This window comes from Larimichthys crocea, chromosome VII, assembly GCF_000972845.2.
Source record: "Larimichthys crocea isolate SSNF chromosome VII, L_crocea_2.0, whole genome shotgun sequence".
Lineage (NCBI taxonomy): Eukaryota > Metazoa > Chordata > Actinopteri > Sciaenidae > Larimichthys > Larimichthys crocea.
This window is the reverse complement of record NC_040017.1, coordinates 1,769,675-1,795,133: the sequence shown is the minus strand read 5'-3', so window position 1 is coordinate 1,795,133 and position 25,459 is coordinate 1,769,675. Positions and strand designations below refer to the sequence as shown.

The 25,459-nt window shown below is 44.0% G+C and overlaps 1 protein-coding gene across 13 annotated transcripts in view; it reads left to right on the top strand.

The window, feature by feature from the left end:
- phldb1b (pleckstrin homology-like domain, family B, member 1b) overlaps positions 1-25,459 on the top strand; it is a 71,740-nt gene that overhangs the window by 45,261 nt on the left and 1,020 nt on the right. For 2 of the 13 annotated variants that reach the window (XM_027280829.1, XM_027280835.1), the window contains 18 exons: positions 1,872-2,189; positions 3,765-3,911; positions 4,066-4,203; positions 6,142-6,270; positions 8,648-8,803; positions 9,188-9,298; positions 9,397-9,486; positions 9,812-9,946; positions 11,006-11,131; positions 12,496-12,657; positions 13,725-13,865; positions 14,545-14,661; positions 14,768-14,870; positions 17,013-17,355; positions 19,254-19,344; positions 21,154-21,300; positions 21,540-21,759; positions 23,888-23,973. In XM_027280829.1, coding sequence (XP_027136630.1) covers positions 1,872-2,189; positions 3,765-3,911; positions 4,066-4,203; positions 6,142-6,270; positions 8,648-8,803; positions 9,188-9,298; positions 9,397-9,486; positions 9,812-9,946; positions 11,006-11,131; positions 12,496-12,657; positions 13,725-13,865; positions 14,545-14,661; positions 14,768-14,870; positions 17,013-17,355; positions 19,254-19,344; positions 21,154-21,300; positions 21,540-21,759; positions 23,888-23,973 — 2,760 coding nt within the window. The remainder of the gene's footprint in view (positions 1-1,871; positions 2,190-3,764; positions 3,912-4,065; positions 4,204-6,141; positions 6,271-8,647; positions 8,804-9,187; positions 9,299-9,396; positions 9,487-9,811; positions 9,947-11,005; positions 11,132-12,495; positions 12,658-13,724; positions 13,866-14,544; positions 14,662-14,767; positions 14,871-17,012; positions 17,356-19,253; positions 19,345-21,153; positions 21,301-21,539; positions 21,760-23,887; positions 23,974-25,459) is intronic. The other 11 variants (XM_027280830.1, XM_027280837.1, XM_027280832.1 and 8 more) reach the window with 11 other exon arrangements.

Genomic DNA, 25,459 nt, shown 5'->3' with positions numbered 1-25,459 from the left:
AACTGGATCATAGGACCATAAAGTAACATGAGTAACTGTTAACAAGCAAAATCTATATTTTTGTTAGTTAAAATAATGTAAGTGTTTATGATGGCTTATACCTGACTTTAACTTGTAAATATTAAGTTAATCTTGGTATGATGGGAAACCATCTGAAACTGGATTCATGTTCTTAACATGAGTACTTAAAGTTGTGATTCACTAAGTACCACATTCTTCATTATTGGTCATATATATATTTTCTGATATTTCAAAAAACATTTGAATATAGTTGTTTTATATTTTTACATTTCTTCTCTAACGCTTCTCTTTGGAACTCTGAGACCAGATACGCACAGAACAAGAACAGATTGTAGCTCAGACAAACCCTCCTTCCTCCCGATCAGGGGGCGTGGCTGCATAGATGTGACATCACAACCATCTTTATGGCACATGTAAAGGCAGACATGTACTTCTCTGAATATGCGAGTATTGATAAGAATTTCACAATATTTATAATATAAAACAAGAATTTCTACCATATGGGACCTTTTTAAAACATCAAATTAAGACAATTTGACTGTTTGAATGAGAAACAACACACTTATTCTCTTAAATACTCACAAGCAATAAAACACAAGCTTTAGATAAATATTGCTGTGAGATCTGACAATGTGTGATTTCACTGATGGAACATTTGGCTCCATGAGATTTTATGTTACCGATGACTAGCAAAATGTTCATAGCATCAAACCTATTACAGAAAATATACTAAATATATTTTATACTTTATGGTATCTTCAAACAGTAGTTATTTCTAGTACCTTTTTTTTTTTTTTTTTAAGAAGAACCATTGCAACATTGCAATTAGTGGACTTAAACAAGTAAAATCTAAACTCAGCGTCCATTTTAGTCCTAGTTTTTCTCCAGAGCAGTCAACCACATCTCACTATCTTCCTCAGAGTGTGAGGGAATGACCCTGTGATGTCACTGAAACTGTTGCTACGAAGGTTATTTTAATACTTTTTAAATATTTCAGTCGTCCTATGACATCAGCTTCTACGCCTTTAAGACTCACGCTGCTGTGCGGCTCTGCAGACCTCCGAGACGCTGTGTCTCCAGCAGAGGGGTGCAGCAGCAAACAGTCGGCAGCTGACGTTTACAGTTCAGAGGTCACCCTGTTGGTCTGGTCTGCCAGGAGAACCCCCATAGGTGGGCTGACCCCTCATAGTGACAGCTGGACAACCAGTCACAGAGTCTAACTCCCATGCAGGCAGCTCCCGAAGGAGAGAGGGCAGTGTGGGCTGTTGTGTTTGTGTCAGAGGTGAGGCAAGTCGTGACAAACCTTATGTGCTGGGGGGCAAATTAATGTTAATGTGGTTATCAAGCAGTTGAATTTACCTTTATATTCCATAATGCATTTGTAATCGAATAAATCAGGTGGGTGCATTTTAACCACAGCTTTAGTGTCTGTTTCAAACAAATCTCACCTGCCATGAGCTTCAGAGCAAAAATATCTATCTTATCTCTAATCAGTCTGGCTGATTTAGTGGAATTCAGCCCAGTCAAATGGAATATTTGAGTGACACTGTGAGGAAAATGCTTTTATATATTTCATATTTCAGTCAGCCGGCATCAGGTCTGCTCTCTGCTCTTTCTTTCTGAGCCGGTTATCTTCAGATTGTCTGCCTCCGACCAACACACAGACAGGAAATGAGATAGCACGCTACATGTTCCCTACCTCTGATGGATGAAATCTGATGTAGGCTTGCATTAATACATCGATGTGTTGAAATATAAAGACCTTTTATTAAAAATTAGATACAACTAGACAGTGAAACTTTTTAACTATCTCACAAACCCTAATCTGATACCCGTCTTTGTGTCCACAGGAGAGACAGCGACTAGAGACCATCCTGAACCTCTGTGCTGAATACAACAAAGGAGAGAGCACCGGCCTGGACCCTCTGAGCTCAGGGAGGACAGGTTTCCCTGGTGGACCGACAGACGGCCTGGGACGTCGACCGTCCATGGAGAACATCCTTGGGGGGATACCATCCTCAGCTACACTCCGCCTGCTGCAGAGGCAGAGAGAGAGTGACGAGGAGAACCTGAAGGAGGAGTGTAGTAGCACGGAGAGCACTCATCAGGAGGTGAGGACATCTCCTGGTCCCAGCACAGCATCAGCGCTGCACAATGGAGACAGACAGGTCAGAAGGGGAATGCTTCTTTTCCCGACAAAGACGCTTTCTGCATGCCGCTGTGGGACCAGCATGCGCAAATGATGTGCTCGGCTTTGCTTCAATAGTTCTTAAAGTGGGTTTGAGGGGATTCTGAAGACAGGTTTTGTTTACTAGTCATCACCCGTGTTAGCGAAAACTACATGATCCATGACCAGCTAAACTTGTCTGATCCATGTTGCCCGGTTGTGACGCTTTGCACTTCACAACGTGCGAAAAATCAGCTCTTACAACAGCTGCCTATCGCCTGATGCAGGCTATGGTCATCTCACGACAACTTACTGTACCGTGCTCCTGATGGGCCTCCCAGCCCGCACAGTGAAACCCTTTCAGATTATCTTTACCGTGGCAGTACGCCTGATCTTCAATCAACCCAAAAGGTCACATGTTACCCTGCTGCTCATCGAGCTCCACTGGCCACTTGTAGCAACCCGCATTAAATTCAGATCTCTAATTCTGACTACAAAGTAGTCTCCGGTTCTGCACCCACCTCCCTGAATAACCTTATACTGACATACGTCTGGCTTTGCCACCCTTTCGCTCAGGGCAATCCAACTGTTGTGTTCCTCGTTGGTGGAACATGTTACCAGTTCCTACCAGATCAGGGGCGTCCATCTCTAAAACCTCCTGAAGTTCCCCAGCTCTCCAACACTACCAACTGATAAATCTAACCTCCTCTACAACTGTCACAGTACTTATTGCTGCACTAACATGTCCTAGTAGCCCTGTACCTTGATTGTTTCCCCTCCAAGTCACGTTGGATAAAAGCGTCAGCTGAATGACTAAATACATCGTTTGACTTGGCTGGTTTAAACATCGTTCACACATTGACCACTTCCATAAAATCCTATTAAACTAGGTGAGTTTGGAGCTGTTGTTGTTCAGAGTGCTGTTTGACATGGATGCATGTGATGTAATCTTGAGCTCGTACATCCTACACAGACTCGGCATGATCCGAAAAAACAAGCATGAAGCGTGAAGATGAAGGTGTCTGTGCGTAGTGAGAGTACATTGAGGTGCATGACGCAACAAAGACTCTACAGTACATTTACATTCATGATGAAAGTCTTCAGGAGAACTACAGCCAGCTAATCTCTGCTCCTGTCTCTTCTTTAAGTTCTCTTTTATCGGCTTCTTCTTAGTTGGAGGTCGACAGGCTGCCTTTTAAGTGACGGAAACTCCTGCATGATTTTCATTTATCAGTCGCCTCTTTCCTGTGTGTGTTCCTTTGTGTCTGTTTCTTCTGTTTGTTGTGACAAGTTACTGTTTCTTCTGGATTTGAGCTGTCAATAGAAAGCGCTTTATTGTGTCGAAGTAATCATATTTGTGCTGGAAACTGGATTTAGACCTGAGACACTAGTTCTTCCTCTGAACCACACCCTCTGTGTGTAGACAGATCAGAATGTCACAGTACAGTGGGTTTAAGTTAAGGCCTTCCCAGACTTTATTTATCTACAACAACTATCTGACATGTAATTAAGGCCTCCTCCCCTGGCTTCGCTTCCTGTTTGAAAGCCTGACCTCCTGTGCTCTCCCTCCTCGCAGCATGAAGACTCATCCAGCTCTGGCAGCGCGGGTCGTCTGGAGCTGGGCTACCTGGAAGACGAGCGTGTCCGCGTCCTCGCTCGGATCGACGAGCTCAAAACGCGGCTAATGGAGCTGGAGCAACAGCTGCAGGAGTCCAAACAAGAGGTAGAGTACTGAAAGTGGACGCTAGCTTTAAAATGCTTGGCATAGAAGAGACAGGCTGAACACGTTCCCGCTCACAGAATTATTACCATGTGGTCCCGTTGCTCCGAGGAAGCTGGAGGCTCAGGCTCATGTTGGTTCTGACGCTGTCTTCCAGGCAGAGATGGAGCGTGCCTTGCTGCAGGGCGAAAGGCAGGCGGAGCTCGACCAGATAGAGGCCGAAACGGACATCATCACTCAGCTGCAGCACAAGCTGGACGAGCTGGAGAGCGCCATCCAGAGGGAGAAAGACAAGGTAACAGTGAGCGAGCAGTGGATGGAGCTCCCATTTTTAAAATCCAGCAGTTACATTGAAGTGTTGGAGATTTAAATATCTGCTGAGGTTAGTACATTCTGTGAGTCTGAGGAAAGGGAGAAGACACACACACACACACACACTGCCTGTGCCTTCACAGTCTCCTAAACCGTCTTCTCTGGTCTCTCACATTCCCGACTGGTCCGTCACTGTTGGTGTCCTTACATGAGTCAGCATTCCTGTCTGTACCAAGCATCCTTAATTTAGAGAAGTGAATGTATTGCACAGACGATTACAGAATGTGAAGCCATATAAAGGGCTAAATAAAGGACAGGATTTAGTTCCTTGGGTATTCTCTCGTGCATGTTTCGGCCTCAGTGGTTTCCTCTCTGGTCGACTCGCATCTGTTTTTTCCTCAGCTGGACTGCTAACTAACAGACATCCATTAACCCCTAATCCCTTTTTCTGCTTCCTCAGCACTCACACTTAACTCGATCTCTGATCCACTGTGCTTGCCTCTTTCTTCACTCTCTGCATGACAGACCCTCTGGGCCAGGAAATCTGCCCTCCAGTGGCTGTTTGGGCTCTGTGGTATTTGGTTTAGTAGTGCACGGGTCTCACAAGAGAGTTTGAATATGGTGTTCTGGAAGTGGACAGGGAAAACTACAAGCATGTTCTCTACATTGTTTTTTATGGGGGCCTTTTTCTTTTTACCCACATGCACCACATTTTAACTGTAGAGAAGGCACATTCACAGGCTTAGTTCATTGACTTTTGGTTGTTAAGTTGTTGTTAAAATAAGCTTTTGTAAAGGTGTTGTCTGTATCTGAATGTGTCATTCATGATTGTTTGAGTCAGTGAACTGAATCGAAACCTTTGCTCCCATATCTCAGTGTCAAAACGTGTCTTGGAATTTTCCTTTCCTAAGCCCCACCTCCTTTGCTCTGTGCTCCAATAACAGTTAATCGAGCCTTGGTCAACTTCCTTCTTTCCTGTACTCAGATATACTATGTGCTAGCTTGTCTATGTTGAAAAGGCAACCAAATATAATATATGTATTATATAATATGTAGAGAGTCAAACTCTAACTCTCAAGTTAATGTTGGTAAAACGCTAGCTAACTAATTAATCATTAGCTAGCTAATATACATTCAACATTAGCTGGCTAGCTAGCTAGTGTTTGCTTACATTAGCTAACCTAAGATGTGAAAATATATATACACTGTATATATATTTGGTTGTGTTTCAACATAAACAAGTGAGTACATAGCATTCATGTGTACAGTTCAGTACCTAGGTTCTGACCAAGGTTTGCTCAACTGTGATTGGAGCACAGGGAAAAGTTATCTTATGTTGAAATGCTTTATACAAAATTGTATCAGAATTTTGGTATGGAAACCCCGGGTGTTGGTCGAAATGTCTTCTTGAACTGTGGTATAAAACTGAATCAGCTGTGTCTCTTAGAACTGCTTAAAGTTGCCCTTGACTTTTACATATCAATTACTGCTGAGTTTACAAGTCAATGCTGAGTCAATACATTTCATGTAAATTATGGGGCAGTTTTCTCACAGCTTATTGAAGTTCTATTTGTGGGAAGATATATTGGTTCTTTCAGGATATTAAAAGGTAAATGAATGTAGTTGTAATAGAAAAGTGTATGCGTTAGAATGATCTTTTCTGGCTATTTTAGGACCTTGTGCCATCTGTGAATCCCCACAATTCAGGACCTACTTTCTGTCCCGTGCCAAGCCCTAAAAATCTGTCATGACGTCTCTGTTGCTAACACCTCACAGCTTTTTTTATTTGCATGGCGTGGATTTTGAGCAGTGTCTCTCTCTCTCTCTCTCTCTCTCTCTCTCTATCTCTCTCTCTGTCTCTGTCTCTCTCTCTTTCTCTCCCCTTGCCCATCCATTCTATGTGTGGGTTGTGTCTTTCTAGGAGAGGGCTAATGTTGAGGCCGAGCGCCGGTCCCTGCAGAGCCTCCAGGAGGGCTACGCTGAGCTGAAGAACCAGCTTCATAACTGTCCCGAGTCCTTGCGGGAACAGTTGCAGGAACAGCTCAAAAGGGTGGGTCGTCAGTGAAACAGAAGCACCAAAGACCGCCCCAACTCCAACCACCCCCTACAGTAGCATGCCCCTTTCAAACTACAAAACCTGACCCACACTCCCCTTCCCTGAAATCACAGTCACCATCCAATCACAACCGTGTAGTGAGTAGAACAAGCCCAGTCCCTTCCAGCCTCCATGCACCAAATCAAGCCCATAGTGTTTGCATTAATATAGACCACTGAATGTGTCATTTCTATGGAAGCAGCTTTATCGATTTTAAGTGTGTCTAAAAAGCAACCCAAACTACAGTAACTACATTGCCCTATGGCGCTGCTGCTGAGATAGCTACAGCTAGCTTTAGCTAAGGTTAAACCAACATTTACTTATTAATTTCTCCATAACTGTTATTTGTAATTGAACATCAATAACTTTTGGTAACTTGTTTAAACTAAATTAAACTAAATTAAACAGCTAAATTAAACAGCTGCTAAATTGAAATGGACAATGGAGAATTCTTGCTAGATGTAGCTAGTTTAGCATATCTATAAAGCTATATAATAAATCCCCAGCTAAAGGTAACTAGCGTGGCATATCCACAATGCTAGAAAATACACCCCTCTAAAGGTAGCTAGCTTAGCATATGTATAATGCTATATATCAAAATCTCAGTAGCTGCTGTCTCTGTTTATGGTTAATCTACCTTTTTAAGTTACATATTTAAATGTATTTCATAGTGAATTAATTAGTTCAGTTGATTTGCCCATAGAAATATATATATATATATATATATATATACATACAGTTTTTCCAAAAGCAGACTGTACTATCTGTATTTTTAGGTGAGCCATAGAAGTAAGACATTGTAACCTTGGCAGCAGTTTGCCAGCCTCCCAGTCTGAACACATTAAACCCTTTTCTGTCACTGTTACTGCTGTAGTTACTGCTCGCTGCATTACTATGTGCCAGTTCTCAGCACATGCCATCACACATAGTGCTACTGGCACCTTTTAACCCTTTAGCAGGGGCCCACCACATATGTTTTACACACACACACTCACACTCACTCACACGGTATATTTATGAGAGGTCCTCTCAGTTGCCCTCGCAGACGTGCTGTTGCCACAAGCTGCAGGAATCTTCCCTCCTCCACAGCACACCTACATGCTACTGAAACCCTCAGGGCAACACATGACTCCTGGTCACTTCAGCGGCTGGTGATGCATTTTGGATAAACTGCGCGTTATGTGACAGGGCCGCGCTGCACTGCATGTATGAATCTAAATCTGCATCTCTTCTGTGATTTATCATGGCTCGCATAAGTTGTATAACTGCTCACTAATCAATTAACATAGGCCCTGACTAGATCCATTCTCTGCCTTCGTTCGCTCACATGCTGTGACTTCTCTTATCAAAACAAATGTTGTTGTCTTAGACATTTGTTCACAGTGATGCTCTGTGTGTGGAATCAGACACCGTGGTTCAGTATAGCTCTATGTAGGGTCTTTATTTTCATTATTTTACTAGTTTGGCTCCTACAAAATAAGAGCAACATTTAAATGCACATAATGAACAGGTAGGGAATTCAGTGCACTTCAACTTTAGGTGCTCAGTAGAATAACGTCTAAACATAGAGCAAAAGTTGCTCTCATGGTGGGCGGCTTTGAACGCCGAACTGTCTGACACTTCTTTCAGTTCTTTGTTCCTGTTTTGACCACTTGTAATAAAAAAAAATATATATTCTTCTCATTCATCTGAGACTGAGTGTCGATGACACTGCAGGCTGCCTTCACTAGTTCTACCAAGAGTCTCAGGAGCTTTCAGGCTAAAACACTCATCTCCCTTCTGCTGTCAGAAGTGCTGTAAAACATAAAAAAAAACCTGTCAGCAAATACAAAGTGAGAACAGGAAGGATTGTCCTCGTCTGAGATAACCCTGGAATTCACAGCTTGGACTCTGTATCAGTATTAAATATTTGATATACTGATACATACTGTATGTTGTGTGATTTAAGTAGAAGAGCGGAGTGGAAGTGATGGAGGAAGAATAAAATGACCTCAGGTTTGACTACAGAACTTCCACTGCAAAATAGTTTGCCTCCTGTGTATTACAGTACACACACACACACATCGATATCTGTGCTGCAGTAGAAGCATGTCCTTCATGGCTGTCTGCTTGACGTAGCACGGTGTGTGCTTCTACAAAGAAAGAGCTTCAGCCATGCTGGGAAAAATGTTTGTAACTATTCCAGTTGTAGAAGTCGAAGTGTTTTTGCTTTTCTGTCAGCAACCACGCTAGTCTGAGAATAGCTGGATGGCTTTAAAAAAATGATGCAATGTATATAGTGTATATAGTTCATGATGTAACCACTGATGTTGTATGTGGGGGCCTCCATCAGGATGGAGAGGCGCTGGAAGCAGGAACCAAAAAGTTCGAGGACCTGGAGTTCCAGCAGCTGGAGAGAGAAAGCAGCCTGGAGGAGGAGAGAGAAACCATCAGCCAGCAGCTGCTCCAGGAGAGAGCAGAGTACCACAGCAGCGTGGCCAAGAGGAAGGTGAGGAAACATCTGACTGACAGACAGGCAGGCAGGCAGACAGGCAGGCTGTGGACCGTCTGCCATACAACAATACGGTTTTAACAATATGGGTGTTTGTGTAAGAGCTGAAGCAGCCAGTGGCAAATATTTCACCGCTCACACACACCAGGCAGAGAGGTAGCAGACAAACAGGCCTCAGCCATCTGGAGCTGCTGTGCTTATTTTTGTGCAGGAATTCGAGGTTTCTTTTATTTACACCAACAAAATGCCGCCATAGACATTTGGTGTTACCACATGGTGCATTCCTTTTTATGCTTCCACACATTCTTCCTCTCCTCTACCCTCCGCTGTTGTCACAGCTGGTTTTTAAAGATTGAATTCTTTCTGCTTCGTCTCATTTAGGAGAAAGTGTCTGCTCTGGAGAACCAGGCCAACCAGCTCGGCCTGCAGGCATCTCAGGAGTGTGAACGGCTGGCCAAAGACAGGACCCTCACGCTCCAAATGCTCCAAAAGGTACGCGGTAACAAGGTCACACTCGCCGGATAATGTTTCACCCAAAGTGGGACAGATAATTGCAGAGAACTAAACTAAAATGCATCTTTATGTTCCAGGAGAAGGAGAGGCTGTCAGCTCTGGAGAAGAGATACCACAGCCTGACAGGGGGAAAGAGCTTCCCCAAGTCCTCCACTGCGATGAGAGAGGTGAGAGAACTAATGAACTGTCTGCGTGTGTGCAGTGAACACTCAGTTCTCCTCAACTGACTACAAAAAGATGCTCTGGTGACTCACAGCAGACTCCTCACCACGTTTAACTGGCAGTGATTTGTAGATCTAACTGGTATAATCGGACTAATCTGAAGGTGTATGGTGGTTTTGTGTTTATAATGTTGAGTTCATGAGTGTTTCACATCATCACAACGTCATTTGACGGCCGTAGCTGAAGCTCTAATGGGGAGAGTGTGTTAACACACTGAGCTTGTATCTGGTGTCTTTCTGTAGACGTTTAAAGCACTTGTTGTTAATACAGGAAGCGCTCCATATCAGCGAGGCTGACCTGCTGTTGGAGGACATCCACTCCTCCCAGCATTCCCTCTGTCGAGCTGCTCCTTCCTACTTACATCCCTCCCCTCCCTGTCAGTTGTATCCCAGCAGCCCTACGGAGGTAACCAGACTAATGATGCCTGCATGAAGCCCGCTGCCCCCCCCTCCCTCTCTGCTGTGTGTGTGCAACTCACCCCTGCGGTCACTCATTGTACTGTTAGTGTCCTAGTCACACTTCCACTCTAATTGTGTTCTGTGACTCACTGTGCCCGGCCTGGTTGCTCTTTTTGCCCACAGAACATAGGCTGTTTTCACACCTGGTATTAATGCGGGACTTAGTGATCCCATCAATGGACAGCTCTAAGGACGTCAGTTCACACCTGGCATTAGAATACATCTCCAGTGACCACGTCCTGCTCTGTATGCAAATAAACACGTACATCAGTTCAGTATGCAAAGATCAAATGCTGTGTTTGGTTTTTAACACACTGGGACAAAGGACACAATGTTTTTTACTCAAAGAAAGAAATAACTTCATGTGTAATATTTGCTGAATTTACAAGAAAGTCCAAATGAAGTCGTACACGGCATTTCACAAAGTTTATAAAGGTTCTCCTCACTCAACTTTTGGGACTTTTCAGTGCCAAACTGTGAAGAAACAAGAAGGTACATATGATTAAGAATTTGCTGTGGTCACATGTTTATTCCAGGTGTGAACAGGTCCATAGTTTACAACAACTATGTCAAAAGAGGGACCAGCACAGCAGCTTGAAGTTTGAGTCAAGTTTTGCCTGTTCTGAGCCAAGGGATGTAGTGGAAGACATTTAATGTGCACACGAGTAACCTGTGCCAATCAGGAGAGCGTATAATAATAAGAGGTTATTTAGACCTTATGGTGAGGTCACAATTTCAGCATCTTCTCATTGACCACTGGTTGTTGTAACAGTTAACTGAAGTACCTGCGTGTGTGTGGCAGCTAATTGTGATGCTTAAGATGCACCCTATGTCGCTCGGCGTGTTCTTGTTTGTCTGTTGTCACCGTGTCACCCTTGAACAGCACTTGAAAAGCCACATTAAAAGTTGGTCACATGTGTGTGTGCGTGTACGGTATAAGAAGTGTTGTCCTCATGGCCTCTCATCCTGTCTGACTGTTGCTGATCGTTGGCCGTTGGGTGCTCAGGAGTACCTGAAGCTGTCGGATGTCTATAAGATGTACGGTAGCTGCAGCGGCCGCCATGAAAGCAGCAAGCCCGCCGCTCACGGCCGCTCGTTTGCCGTAGATGCTGCGTTAGCTGGCGCTTGTGAGGTACCATTCACTTCCTGTCTGTCTCTTTCCTGATTCTTCACTGTCTCTCTTTCTCTCTCTCTCCATCCTTTCATTTTCATGTCATGTTGCTCCCTCTGCTGGTTTGCTGTTAATCAGACTGTCTTGCTCTGTGCTACATGAGCCTGTGGTGTGAGCAGCTGCTCTTAGGATGCATCATGACAGCAGGACTCAGGCTTTCATTAGGGTTGGACTGATAAAAGCTGGCATTTTGTGTTAATAACTGCAGGTATTAAACTGAACAGTTGCTGAACAACATTTAGGGCTGGGTATAATTTTTTTTTAGGTTACACACATTCTTGTCTTGAGTTCATTGTGGGGACAGTGTTAAATCTTTGATTCTTATGGGGACGCTGACTTCTCCTTCAGATACAGAGCAGCTATGTATACTTCTGATTATTAAATGATCATCAAGCTGCTTTTATACTACCCATCACATTCACCCATTTATACACACATTGATGGTGTTGGCTCACATAGCCTTTGGGAGCAATTTGGGGTTCAGTATCTTATCCAAGGACACTTTGACATGCAGTTCAAACCACCGATCTTCTGATTTATGTAGTGGAGTACCCGCTCTACCTCATTAGCCACAGCCCCCCCCTCCCATCTTTACAGAAGATCCTCTGACCTTGGTCTCACTCCCTCAACACAACAGAGAGGTACATAATGTAGAAGGCTTTACAGAGTCAGATAACAAAGTTGGACCACTAAGGGTAAAAATATTTCCTTATTTGTAGACTAATGACCATTTCTGGATATAGAGTAGTTATAATATATAGAACAATAAAGACATCTTGGACTCTTGCACTTTCTCTCCACTGACTAAAGATGCCATGCAACAACAAAAAACCCAACACTCAAAAACTCAAAGCTGTGATGCATTTTGCAATTTGACAAAAACATTTTTTTCTATTTCTCTTTACCATTTTCAGCACATCTCAATAAATTCATCAGTATTTAATGTTTCTAAACACAGAACAACCACAACAGTACCTAAATATAATACTCTGTCATAATATATAATATATAATTAGGTTTTGATGGTCCTCAGTGACACCCAGCTCAATTCCATGGGACAAAAACCCAGGATGATAATAAATGAAGTGTGTTAATGGCAGCCTGTTAGTGTTTGCTCCATCTATCAGTCAAACTCTAATGTGTGTGTTTGTTTGTGAATCGTGTCCCGCGCTGTGTGTTATGATGCGCTCAGTGTTTCCTTTCAGAGCCTCCTCCCCTCACACCTGTGTGTGTCCTCACTGCTGTCTGTCTTTCTGTGTGTGTGTGTGTGTGTGTGTGTGTGTGTGTGTGTGTTGTGTTGTGTGTGTGTTGTTGTCGATGTGAAGGAGTATGTGACAGTGGGCCAGTTAAATCAGATGTATGGGATGCCAAAGGTGGAGTCATCCCCTACTTCCCCGCTTCGCCAGCCCCTGCAGTCTGGACCCGTAGACCCCGCCTTCTCCTGCCTCGCCTCTCCTCATGGCTCCTCCCTCTCTCTTTCTGCAGAGGTGTGTGCTGTCTTCCTTCCTTCCTTGCTTCCTTCCCTTCCCCCTTTTTACCGCTGCACCAGTTCAACTAAAAAGTTGTTTTAATAATGTACATTAACAGTTTACACATTTTGCCATGTTTCCCATGTAAACACACACGCTTAGAATTAGTGTGACTTTGGATTTTGGACACCACTAATGTCACCATACTTTGTCCTGGAATTATAGCTCCCCCTTTGGGCCAAACCAAAGGCCCCAACAGAGTATAAAAACACAGAATAGACAGATGTGTTACAAGTGTTATAGCATAATTCTAGACTTTTTTTTCCTGCCACTGTAGAAGCCCACAGAGACTCTGTATTTGTTAGGGTCTGGAGCTCCCGCTGCGTGTTGTGCTGCAGGTTTACCTCCAGTCACAGACTTCAGATGTTTCCACAGATTCACTCAAAGTGTCTCACAGTCATCATGCTGATTTCACTGATATAATTCAACACACTTGATATCACGTGAGCTGAAGTCGTCCCAGTCAGTGCCTCTGTACCCTTAAAGTTAGTCACAGCCATGTTAGATAAGCGGCGTGTCTCAATCAGCGTGTGTAGTGTAAATTCTACACAGCAGAAATGCTGTATGTTAATGGCCCTTTGGGACACAAGTGCGGCACGCAGGACAATCCGTTGCGTGTTCAGCCAAGTTGAACCATCTCTGCCAGACAGTTCAACCAGGTTGAACTTTGGCCATAGCGTGCTCTCCTCTCAGCGGTGAGCGCGCCACAAAGCACATTGTGTCTGAAAGAGAAGTAAAACATAAACTTCAATGTTCCTGAGAGAAACTGGGTCATTGCAGCAACATATTATGAGAACAGAGACGTGACGTAAAATAAATCAGCTGGAGGCTGTGAAACATAACGCAGCTGACAGCAATAAAGTGGTCCAGATAACAAGAATCGTATAAATCCAGCATGATTCCAGCTTTTTAGGGTGTATAGAACAAACGTTCCTACTGTCTGTGAATGCTTTCTAATCTCCTCTTGTCTTTTCTTTCTTGTTCTTCTTTCCTCTCTTTGCCTGCACTCCTCTGCTGCTCTCCAGTACCCGTCTGAGGGCAGTAGGCCTCACCTCTCCAAGCTAAATTTAGAGCAGTGGTACCAGGAGCTGATGGCTGGCTCCAGCCAGCTCTGCCCCCTACCTCTGCCAGCCAAGTCGCTGTCAGGCCGCAGGCATGTGCTGCAGGTAGAGGGCCTTTCTTCTTTCTCCTCGTTTTTTTCCCCCACCTGTTCTTCTGCTTTTTGTTGTGTGTGCTGTTATTCCTCTGCCAAGCTTCAGATTACATCCGACGAGATGGATGGGTGTGTGTAGGTAGGTGTGTTTGTGTGTGTGTGTGTGTCAAAGAAATGGATAGAAAGCTGCTGGTGTTAAATAACGCTGATCTCACATCATGAAAGACTGTCTCCTCCCTTACAACTAATAGTTCACCTCTGACTGGAAGAAGCTGTCATTAGTTAAAGAGCATTTATTTCAGCGTGACAGAGTAAAACAAACCCCATGCTGGGAATTTTGTCACCACGAGAACCTCACTGTTTGCTTGGCTGTGAAACGTGAGTGAAGTTTGTAATGAAGCTGAGAGAGCGTGTGAACATGCATTCTCCCACAGTACATGAATGCAGCATTTAACCTAAGTGGGTCTCATCAGAGAGCTGTTCAATGAAAGGACAGCTGTTCTAGGTGTGTGTGTGTGTGTGTGTGTGTGTGTGTGTGTGTGTGTGCGCTAAACAGTAGCCTAACTACTCCGTCACACTCACAGCTCAGAGCTAATGGTGCTTTAACCAGCAGGTTCTTGTAACTCGTCAAAGGCGTCACACGTTTGTTTTGCTACCTCATCCTTATCCTCTTCATGCTCTTCCTCGCTCAGGTGTTCCGCTCTAAGCTGGACAGTGATCCAGGTCTGTCTCCCCATCAGCACAAATCAGGCTCCGCGTCCCCTCTGCAGCACGGAGCGGCAACACTGGGACGCAACGCAAGCTCAAAGGTACGTAAGTTGTTCCTGCTCAACAGGTCCAAAAAGTCTAGATTTTGGCAACCTCAGATAAACCCGTTTGTGACATTATGTCTATGCTCCATCTGGCCTCCCGCAGAGCCCCCTGCTGACGGCCAACAGCACCGGCAGCCTGCCCAGGAACCTGGCTGCAACTCTGCAGGACATCGAGACCAAGAGACAGCTCGCTCTGCAGCAGAAAGGTAAGAGAGCAGCATGAGCTGCACTCGACACAAACAGACACTCCTCAACATGCAGTGTTCATGAATCACCATTTAATGATTTATTCAGATTCATCATTCATTTCATTTGAAAAGATGTTAAATGGAATGCATCCATACAGTCATACAATACAGATAAAGTGCTATATTTGGTCAGCGCCACTATAAGTGGATGGTTGATTTCTGTCAGTCTGCACATGAATCTGTAGATTTTGTGTTAATGCAGAGCAGGTTGGGGTACTGACATTAACACTACACCATCACATTAGTCCTCTGCATGTTATCTTTACTGTAGGAGCGCCACAGGTCGGCAGTACATAACAGGGTCCAAAAAAGAGTCACACTCACCGTCTTCTAACACATGCATATGAGCTTGTGTGCACATCTGACAGATCATCTACTATACAATGGCCAAAATATTCAACCTCTTTGCAATTCAGAAAATACAGTTCCATGATGCTGAATTTGCTCGTTAAGAGATTAAAAGCATGGATCACTCGTTTATGCATTATGCTTTTCTCAGCACAATCTCTCGTGGTTCCTGAGCTGGGGCTCAAACAGGAAACTCAATTCTCTTACTGTTCTCTGATGACTTGGTCACAGACGTGTGCAGCTTTTGATGATGGGAATGAAGCAGATACACTGACTCAGGTTCAACACAATAATGACAATGTATTGATTTACATAACTAAATTTATTTATCGTAGCTTCAAGTGCATGATATAAAAAGTCAGAGCTCATAAACATCATAAACACAGTGCTGACATGTTGAAGTCATGAGGCAACACTGTGGTGGGCAGGCTGATCATCCTCATCTTCATGGAGCGGAGTGTGTGTTGTTTGATTAAATGGATCAGAGGGAAGCTCAGCTGGCTGCCACCCACCAGTTCTGGGTTGGAGACCTGAGTCAAGTCATTTGTCAGCGTCTGCACTTCAGGTTTTCTTCATGTCTGTTTGTCTCCCTGTCTGTGGACTTTGTCTCTTCCTGCGTTGCTGCTGCACCACAGAGTCCCTGCCCTCCAGTCAGAACACCATAGATGGGAGCTCAGCAGGTAGACGGATCGCTGCGTCCAGGAGGCCATGATTTCTTCTCCTTCTTCTTCTTCTTCTTCTTCTTCTTCTTCTTCTTCTTGTTCTTCATTCTCAGCGGGTTTCGTCCTGTTTTCTCCTTGTACTGTGTCACACGCAGCGTCTGAAATGAACGACCTCTCCCGCCAAGAGTCAAAAGACACAGAACCTGCAGAAAAGCAGCTCCTGTTCACACTTCACACTGCCTGTTAACTCCACTAATTCATCACTCGGATAAATCAGAGCCAACTTGTGGCTGATTAACCGTCCGTGCACGAGAGAAGCAGAGTTAGAGCTAACTAGCCAAGTAGGCAGCCAATCAGGAGCCAGTTTGAAGCTTCAACAGACTGTAGGAAGCTAAAAAATTCAAGTCTTATCCAAAAGTCGGATCAGTCTGACAGGTTGCTTTTATTGATTTATCCATCAAAGGGAACATTTACTAGAACGTGACACTTGGCGGCTGTTAATTTCAGACCCTGTCTTCACCTCTCTACCCCCTTCGCTCTTACTCTTCCATCTTTGGCGTGTCATTAACTCCTCTCTCTCTCTCTCCCTCTCTCTCTCTCTCTCTCCCATGAAGATTTCTTTTCATCTTTGTCTTTTCTTGTCTGCACCATCGAACACTCTCTTCTCCTCCCATCAATCTTCTATGAACGTTCCTGCCGTTGGAGAATAAATCTTGCATGCTCAGCGTTCAGTGAGCTCCTCCTCTCGGAGTTATCGACCCGATCGCTTCTTTCCAGATGCGTTCGCCCATTATCAGGCGCTCAGCAGCATGGATCTGAAATGTAAGAAGTTGGATAGACGCTCAAACTTTGCGGTGGCGGGACTTTGTGCGGGTTGTCCTCCTGAGAGAGCACATACTTGTATGTGCGGTGCATGGTTCATGGTCTCGTAGATGGTGATGGTGCTGGTTCAGCATGCTTGGGGTAGAGCTAGCATGCAGGAAACAGCTGGACCTGCTGCAGGTTAAAAGCCAGTCCTTCCTTCCCCTGTTGAAAACCCAAAAATATCCGCTGACCGGCGTCCTCTTCCTCCTCTTCCTCCTCCCTTCAGGTCAGCAGGTGATCGAGGAGCAGCGCCGCCGTCTGGCCGAGCTCAAGCAGCGAGCGGCAGCTGAGGCTCAGTGTCAGTGGGAAGCGCTTCACGGCTCTCAGACCCACCTCATGACCTCATCCGCCTCCTCGCCATCCTACTCCCCGATCATGTCCTACAGCCCGGTGCTCAGCCACAGCTCTGTAGGACCCCCGCCTCTGGTTCACCACTCCATCCTGCACCACCAGCCCCCGTCAGCTGGAGAGCAGCCCTACGACACCCTGAGCCTGGAGAGCTCCGACAGTATGGACACCAGCGTGTCCACGGGGAACAACTCGGCGTGCTCGCCAGATAACATGTCCAGGTACAACACACACACACACACACACACACACACACACACACACACACACACACACACACAGAGTCCTGACCATGGGTATTTCAGCTGAATGGGCCTGGAAAGCCTTTGAAACGTTCTTGAATTTGACATTTGGGAAGGGAAATCAGGGGACCCTGATTAAAAGCAGACCCTAACAGACACGCACAATCAAAAGAGACACACACAAATGCACACACTCACACACCCGGTGGAGTCATTCGCAGACCATCTGTCAAAGTGGCCACACTGCGAGCTGTATTAAAACCACAGCGTGTTTTCATCAGAACCTTTTGTTCAAATAACTCTAACAGCTCTCTGGAGTGTAATCCCAAAAACTATTAGTGGATCTGTTGTGTGATGAGCAGAGCACGGTGCAGACACTTTCACAGCAGCCTGTCTCGTCTTTGTCTTGTCTTGTGTTCATTTAATAAGAAGTTATTCAGATAAACATTCACTTAATTCATTAGTCTCATTTACTGTGTTGCTGGAATGATGTCAGTGGTGTAGACGCTTCTTACTGTAGTTATGATGTCCATTTAGAGTCTCAGAGATGATAAATCATTGATTGAATATTTCTCACCTCAAATGTTTTGACCAATATATTTCAGTTACTGTTTAGCTGTAATGCTAATTATAAAGCACTGACTCACCTCTGTGAGCTTTTTAGGCCTTGTTCAGCAACCTGCAGGTGCACCCACCGCTATATTTTCATATAGAAGGCGATTCTTGGGTTGCTTCCTGTCTCTGTTCTTTTGTTTCCCAGGAGTGTGATGGACAACACTCGCTGTGATCAGGGGACTTGTTGTACCAAATGCTCTTACTGAACTCGGAAAGAGGGCGTTTGTATCCTCTGCACCTTCAGAGTGGAACGTTGTAAAACTCCAAGCTCTGATTTCTTTGAATGATTTCAATCCACGTTGAAAGACCTAGAGACTGAATCACTGGGGTGTTGTTGTTTTAACTGATGTTGTTGTTGAATTCATGGCTTGTACTGCACTTCTCCCTTGAAGAAGAGTTTTTTAAGCTCACTGGGACCTTTCCTCAGATCAGATCAAAAATGTATTATTTCATTTTCTTTTTTCATTTCTTACTTTGAAAATGGAGTCAAACCACCAGCTCCATATTCTCATCCAGATGTGGTCACTTCAGGTTCTGACAAACAAGCTGATAATGTCTTCAGAACGGTGTCCACAAATCAGTGGGTGACATCATGGTAGGTTTACATTTGAAATAGACGTGACCAGCCTGACCGGGTTGACAGCTCACTACACAGACACTTCAGTCTGACCTGCAGTAAAACCTACAATCCTACATTTGATGCTCTTGTCTTACAAATGGCCACGTCTGCTCAAACAGAACTTCTAGAGATTTTATTTTATAGCTTTATGAAAAAGAAAAAACTCAAACCAGTTTTTAAGACCATGAACAGAGAAGTGCTTTGTATTTCAGAGAAAACAGAAGGAGTTCAGACATTTGAGAAAATCCACGAGACATTATTGCATGAACGCAGAGACATTTAATCACATCTGCACAAACACACACACATAACAAACGTTTGTACAACGTTTATCTGCTGCTACTCCACAAACTAACTCAAACCAACACGTGACGTGTTTGGCAAACGTCACGTTTGCCTTCTCTCAAACATTTTGTCCACGGTGTGTGACGGCTGCTGATGCAGAACATTCACATTGTAGATATAGTGCTGCACTGGCTGCTGGTGAAAAGCTTGAATATGATTTCCTTCAGTAGATTCTGTTTTTATTCAAATGTTTGGCTGCTGTCCAGATTTAACAGAGACTTTTAGTGTTTTTTGCAGTAAGAGGTTAACTGAGCCGATATGCAGAGTTGCTCTAACACCACGTTGCTGTGTTTGACAGCATCGGAGGAGCGGACGTGCTGAAGATCGAGGAGATGGAGAAAATGCTGAAGGAGGCGCAGTTGGAGAAAGCCAGGCTTATTGAATCGCGGGTAAGAACCGGTCCAGACCTGCTGATTGATGAGAGTTCTCGCAGAGTTCCTGCCAATAGCTTTGAAGTGGAGTTTGAGAAATAAAGGCGCAGGACATCGACGGGAGGCTCTCATTCATTTTTATCAGCCTACACGCTTCCAACGTGTTCGACTGAAACAAAGAGCAAGAAAGATGATCCAATCAATGTTCTTCTTCTCACACACCGCTCGTGTCACTGAGCATCCATCAGTTCAACAGTCCTTTAGAATATTTCTTTGTTTGGTGCAGCTACAGACATATACTATGGATATTTCATATTCTATTCAGTGTGTAACAATGGAACAGAACTGATGAAGTGTGCAGTTACACAATAACCACAGAATATAAAAACATAAAGTTTGTGAAGCTTTGGAGAGTGTGTCCTGGACCCTTCGTTCCTCATTCTCACTCCTGACTTGCCTCAGAAATTGTTCCGGTGTGTCCTCATGACGGACACTCTAATGCTCCTTCTTCTTATTCCTGTGTTTATTGATGTGGTCAGTTAGAGGAGGACAGTCTGACGTCTGTCACTAAAACACATTTGAATAATTCTCATCATTTTCATTCAGTCACACATCAGGCTGAAAATTACAGAAACTGATTTAATGTGAGACATCATTTCTGTTTCCCTTCAAAACAAAGAAATCTCCTGAATTATCAGACTGAATAAATTTATAGACAGAATATTAAGTCCACATTGTGCCGGTAGAAACTCAAAGTAGCTCATCATATATGAATTGAGTCATCCTGCACCACATGACGCCCGGTCCGGAACCCAGATGACCACATGACAAATCATAATATACACCAAAAAATATTCAAAACCAGAACATTTCATAGCTTTCAGATTCATGACAGACGTGTGTTTTTATGTTGGACACAGACCTCTATTATTCTATATTTTTCTGTACAACTCAACATTCAGACACCCAAAACAAATCAGGGTTCTTCAGCTGCATGAGTTTTAGACAGACGCTGTACACGAAGCAACAGAATTCATCATCAGGAACAAACACTGCTCTCCAGTGCCTGTGTTAAAGTAGCTGTTCACACAGAGCCGCCTGAGCTCTCATCAAATTAAATTTGTGGTAATGATTTTATTCATTAATTATTGTTTTTAAAAATAGAACGTCAGTCAGGAAAGGAAAGTATTGCGGTGTGCACTGTCCCAAGTTAAAGATGTTTTTCTTTAATGTTGTGGTGAAACATAAGGAGAGAATTAAAGGTCACTGAGCTTCCTTCTTATCATTTGGACGGTGCATATAAATACAAATTAAAGACACCAGCTGATCCAGCAGCGCCGGCGTCATCAGAAACAGACGCGGCTGCAGATGTTTGTTCAGGCGAAACAACGTCTCATTTCTTTAACAACACGTCGGCTTATTTCCTCTCTTCGCGTCCTCTGCAGGACAGATTTAAGATGTGAGGGGAAATGTGGATACAGTTAATAAGCTCAGAGTTCATCACGATTTAGAGAATTCTACCTCATCAATGTCTGAGGATTTACACTTATTTGTACTTTTGTCTCTCCTGGCGGCTCCTCTGTGGCTGTATGTACACGTGTGTGTTTCTTCTCCAAATAGCTAAAAGTTTTGTGTTTAAAGGATCGATCATTTTTCTGGAGCCGCTGGCCACCGTGCAGCTCTCAGCAGGGAGGGCTGTGCATAAATGTATGAACGTCAAGCCTTAGTACTGGCTGGGAAAAAAAAAGAAAGAAGAAGAGCAGCGTGTTTCTCTGCAAAGCGCTCGCACAGATCAAAAAAATATTTAATGAAAGCGCTCTCCTCCAGGAACGAGAGAGCCTGGCTCGCCGTCAGATGCTGGAGGAGGAGAGGAGGAGGAGGGAGGAGGCGGAGAAGAGACTGCAGGATGAAACTTTCCACCGGCAGCAGCTCGTGGAGAAGGAGGTCAAGATGAGGGCCAAGAACTTCTCTCAGGTCAGTGAAATGAGACGTAATCGAGACTGCATGGTGGGAAAGTGGAAAATAACATGGCACGGTTAAACTCCTGAGGGCATGAGTGAAATAATATTTAGTAGAAGTGTTCAATATCATTAAATTTAACCATTTTCATACCAAAGTAACCTCACCTTCAGTTCCTCCTTCAGCATTTTCACCATCAGGACACTAAATGTCTTAAAAACATGTGTATCTTCGCGTGTTTTTGCTCCGTCCAGGCCCGTCCCATGACTCGCTACCTGCCCATCCGGAAGGAAGAGTTCGACCTGCGCTCCCACGTCGAGTCGTCCGGCCACAGTGTGGACACCTGCTACCAGGTCATCCTCACTGAGAAGATGTGCAAGGGCTACCTGGTGAAGATGGGGGGCAAGATCAAGTCGTGGAAGAAACGCTGGTTCGTCTTCGACCGCCTCAAAAGGACTTTCTCCTACTATGTTGGTAAGAAGATCCCACATCCTTGTTCTTATTCAGAGATTTGCTGCTGCACGGTCAACTTGTGTTTAGCTCGCCTGAAGTCTGGAGACATTTTCGTTATTAACATTAGATACTATGAGACAACCCAGCTGCTTTTTCTTTGTAGTTGTGTCGGGAAAGTTTCCCCGAGATGTCGTTAGTCTGAGGACAAGTCGCCCAAAGTCAAACATGAAATATTAAGGTGGAGTGAAAATCACACATCACATTTGTGTGGCTTATCCATCAGTGAGCTACACCCCTCCTCCTCCTGAAGCGCTCACACTGATTTTCTTCGACCGTCAGCCTGACGGATGATTTGATGGGTCTGTTTCTACAGTGAAGATGTCAGGAGACGTTTAGGCAGCAGCAGAACACATTACACAGCCTGCAGGTTAACCACTGTAAGCAGACCTTCAAATAACCCATGTTACACTACCCTTGTGCGCTCTTCATTCAGTAAAAATATCTGATGTGAATACATAAACGTCCAGTCCTCATTTATAATACAATTTTTTAATTTTTTTTTAAGTGCTTTTCAATTAGAGCCATTACGGTAAAAGTCACGTTTGATTGGCTCCTCTGCTTCGTTATTCAGGCTTTTCGTCAGAATACAGGCACCTCTCCATATTTATGTGCTTTGCATGACAGTTTGTCCTCTCGTGGTGCTGAATTATAAGTCATAATGGGTGTGTGGACAAAATAATAGGAACACTATGATGCAATTCAACATAACGACACTGCAAACAACAATCAGACATAATAAACATCTAGAAAACAGTGTTTGGTTGCACTCAGTGGTGGACGAAATACTGAGACACTACGTAAATGAAAGAAGCAGTATTGCTGCATATTAATACTGTTAGAAGTAAAAGTAAATATACCATTTGGTTTTTATTTAATAACTTTATGTAACATCTATGAAATGTCATTCTGGATGTAGTGCAGTGAAAAGTCTAAAATATGAAACTGAAATACTGAAGCAAAGAAAACCTCAAACTTGAACTGAAATGTTTTTGCGTTTGATTGTCAGGTGTTCCTGTTAATTTGTCCACCATCGTCTGTGTCAAAGAAAACCTTAAATAAAACATTACAGTAACTAGCAGTTTATGTCAGAGGTCAGAGCTTTAAGTTTGAAGCTTTAAGTGTCAGTGATCTGTGGATGAGTGGCAGCTGGAGCTCGCGTCCTCAGGACCTTGAGCGGCGGTGCGCGCAGCGCGCAGTGCTCAGCGCTCACGGGGCCGTGTAATTTGATCGCGTGCTGCGAGCTCTGGGACACTTGTTCGCTGTCAGGGCCCTTTGAAGTCCTCACAAGGTTCTGCTTAAAGCTGCTTAAAGCGTACCTTGTTGAAAGCGAGCCAGGGCGAGGAGGTGTGCTGAGATTACTCTGGCAGTAGTTAAAATGCGAGCAGGCGCCGGCGCTCTCTCTCTCTGAGGAGGCTGATTGAGATGCATCGCTTGCCCTTGTCTCTTGACCTTGAACAATGAGGAACCGGGAGCATAAGTCATGAGCACCACTAATTCGTGTTAATCAACCTCAACGGCGAGCAGAGCTTTTTTTGGGGTGATTTAGATTGCAGTCAAATGAGATGCAAATGCCAGGCTATTTGAATGCTAAAGAGGTCATTAGCAGATAATAGCTGCGTATTAAAAGGGAAAGTGTTATTCCTCGAAATGAAGAGCTGCGTCTCTACCTACTACTCTTAAGTTGGCTTGTGGAGTGTTTGTGCCTGGAGGTAGAGAGGGCTGTTGAGTTCCCCACCGGTTCCTTGCTGCAGTTCTGCAGTGGCTGATGAAACAAACTGCAATGATGTACCAAAGTAGCGTAAGAATGCAGTCAAGTGTGAAAATACAATGAGAGCCCCATCGGTTTAGAAACAGAGGGAAAAGTGCTGCGCTTGTCTTTTTCCATCCATCATCACAAACCATAAATTGGTCATGATCAAAGTTTGATTTCTTCTTCTTCTTCTCTCTCTTTTTTTTTTTAATGACCGTATCTCCCTGTCGTTATTCTAGGTGACGCGGAAGCAACGTCTCGGCTTTTTCTAGCTGAGAAAAGTCAGTCGCCAATATGAGTCTTTTAAACAAACCCCTCATTCTTCTCCTTCCCCCGCAGACAAACACGAGACCAAGCTGAAGGGAGTGATCTACTTCCAGGCGATAGAAGAGGTCTATTACGATCACCTCCGCAGTGCCACAAAGGTACGGCCGCAAAGGAGAGCTTCCTCTCGTCTCTCTCACCGTTTGTTTTTTTCCATCTCACATTCTCTTTCATTTTTTAAAACACACTCTGTGCTTTGCTTCTTTTCTCACCCCCCCTCACTGTTTGTGCTTTTGCTTTGGCCGGCTGCTGTCACAGAAAGGATTTTTCAACTTGAATATGACCAGTGTATGTATACCCACGCTCAGTGTCCAAACCACACACACACACACACACACACACACACACACACACACACTGTAACCAGCTCATGGCTGATGGTGCATGTATTTAATGACCTCAGACAGACACTAGTTTGATTCTTGTGTGTGTTTGTCGTTTGAATGTATAATCTCCATAATCCTGTCTGATCCCTCCGTCCATCCCAGTGTTCCTAGCGTAAAACCAGTCAGTCAAGTTTATCAGAGGAAACACACTCATTAGTACAGACTGTCTGAGTCATTTTTAGGCATTTTAAGGCTCGACACAAGTACTTGATCTCCCTCCTTGAACGTTTTACTCCTTTTCAAAGACTTCTCTTTGTTCAGGCAGTCCAGAGGTGGAGTCTTTGGATGTATGCTGTTTGACTTGACTCTTACACGTCTTGTCATTTTGTTTTGTTTTTGAGCTGCTGCCTCCTCCTCATCCTCACTGTGTGTGTGTGTGTGGCCTGTCGCATTTTGCACTGCAACCCTGACTAACTGCATCTCTGATCAGCTCTGGAACTTTGATTTTACTTGTCACTTCCAATGTCGCATTACAGAGGAACAGACTTTAAAGTCTGCTGCTCTCAGCTGAGACGAGAGAGATAAACGTTTAAAAAGGGAAAAGTGGTACAGTTGAGTGGAACTCTTCTTTGGTCGACTTTTCTTATGGATTGTTGTTACTCTCTTATTTTCATGAAATCTGTGCAAGTCAGGGGTAGACTGTTGCATTTTTGATCCAGCAGTTCATGTAGAGTATCAGTGTTTTTGCAGTAGTTCTCCAGTTGGACGGTGTTTTGTGCTGAATTCAACACACAAAAAAAAAATATTTATTCACTTCTTTTCTCTTAGAGCCAAACCAACCCAAACTTCTGACTCTCATGTATTACACAGCTGAGTATCTGAAGACTCTTCAAACCATCAGAGATCTTTTGTATACATATATTTTGTATTCAAATGTAAGAAGGGAAAGATCAGTATAGAGAAATTTAGTAAAGACTGAATCCTCAGTCCTCGAAACAAACTTAAATTGAACTGATAATAAAACTTTACATTTTGGGTCCCATTGTACAAACTGAGCAAATACAGATCATCAAGCTGTATTTTAACACAGACAGCTGAAGAGTGACATCAATGTGGGGAGAGAGAGATGGGGAATGACATTCAGGAAAGAGCCACAGGTCGGATTCGATCCCTGGGCGTCCGCAGCAAGGACTGAGCCTTTATACATGGGGCATACACCGACTGAGCTAAACTACACCCCTGGTTACAAAATATTTTTAAT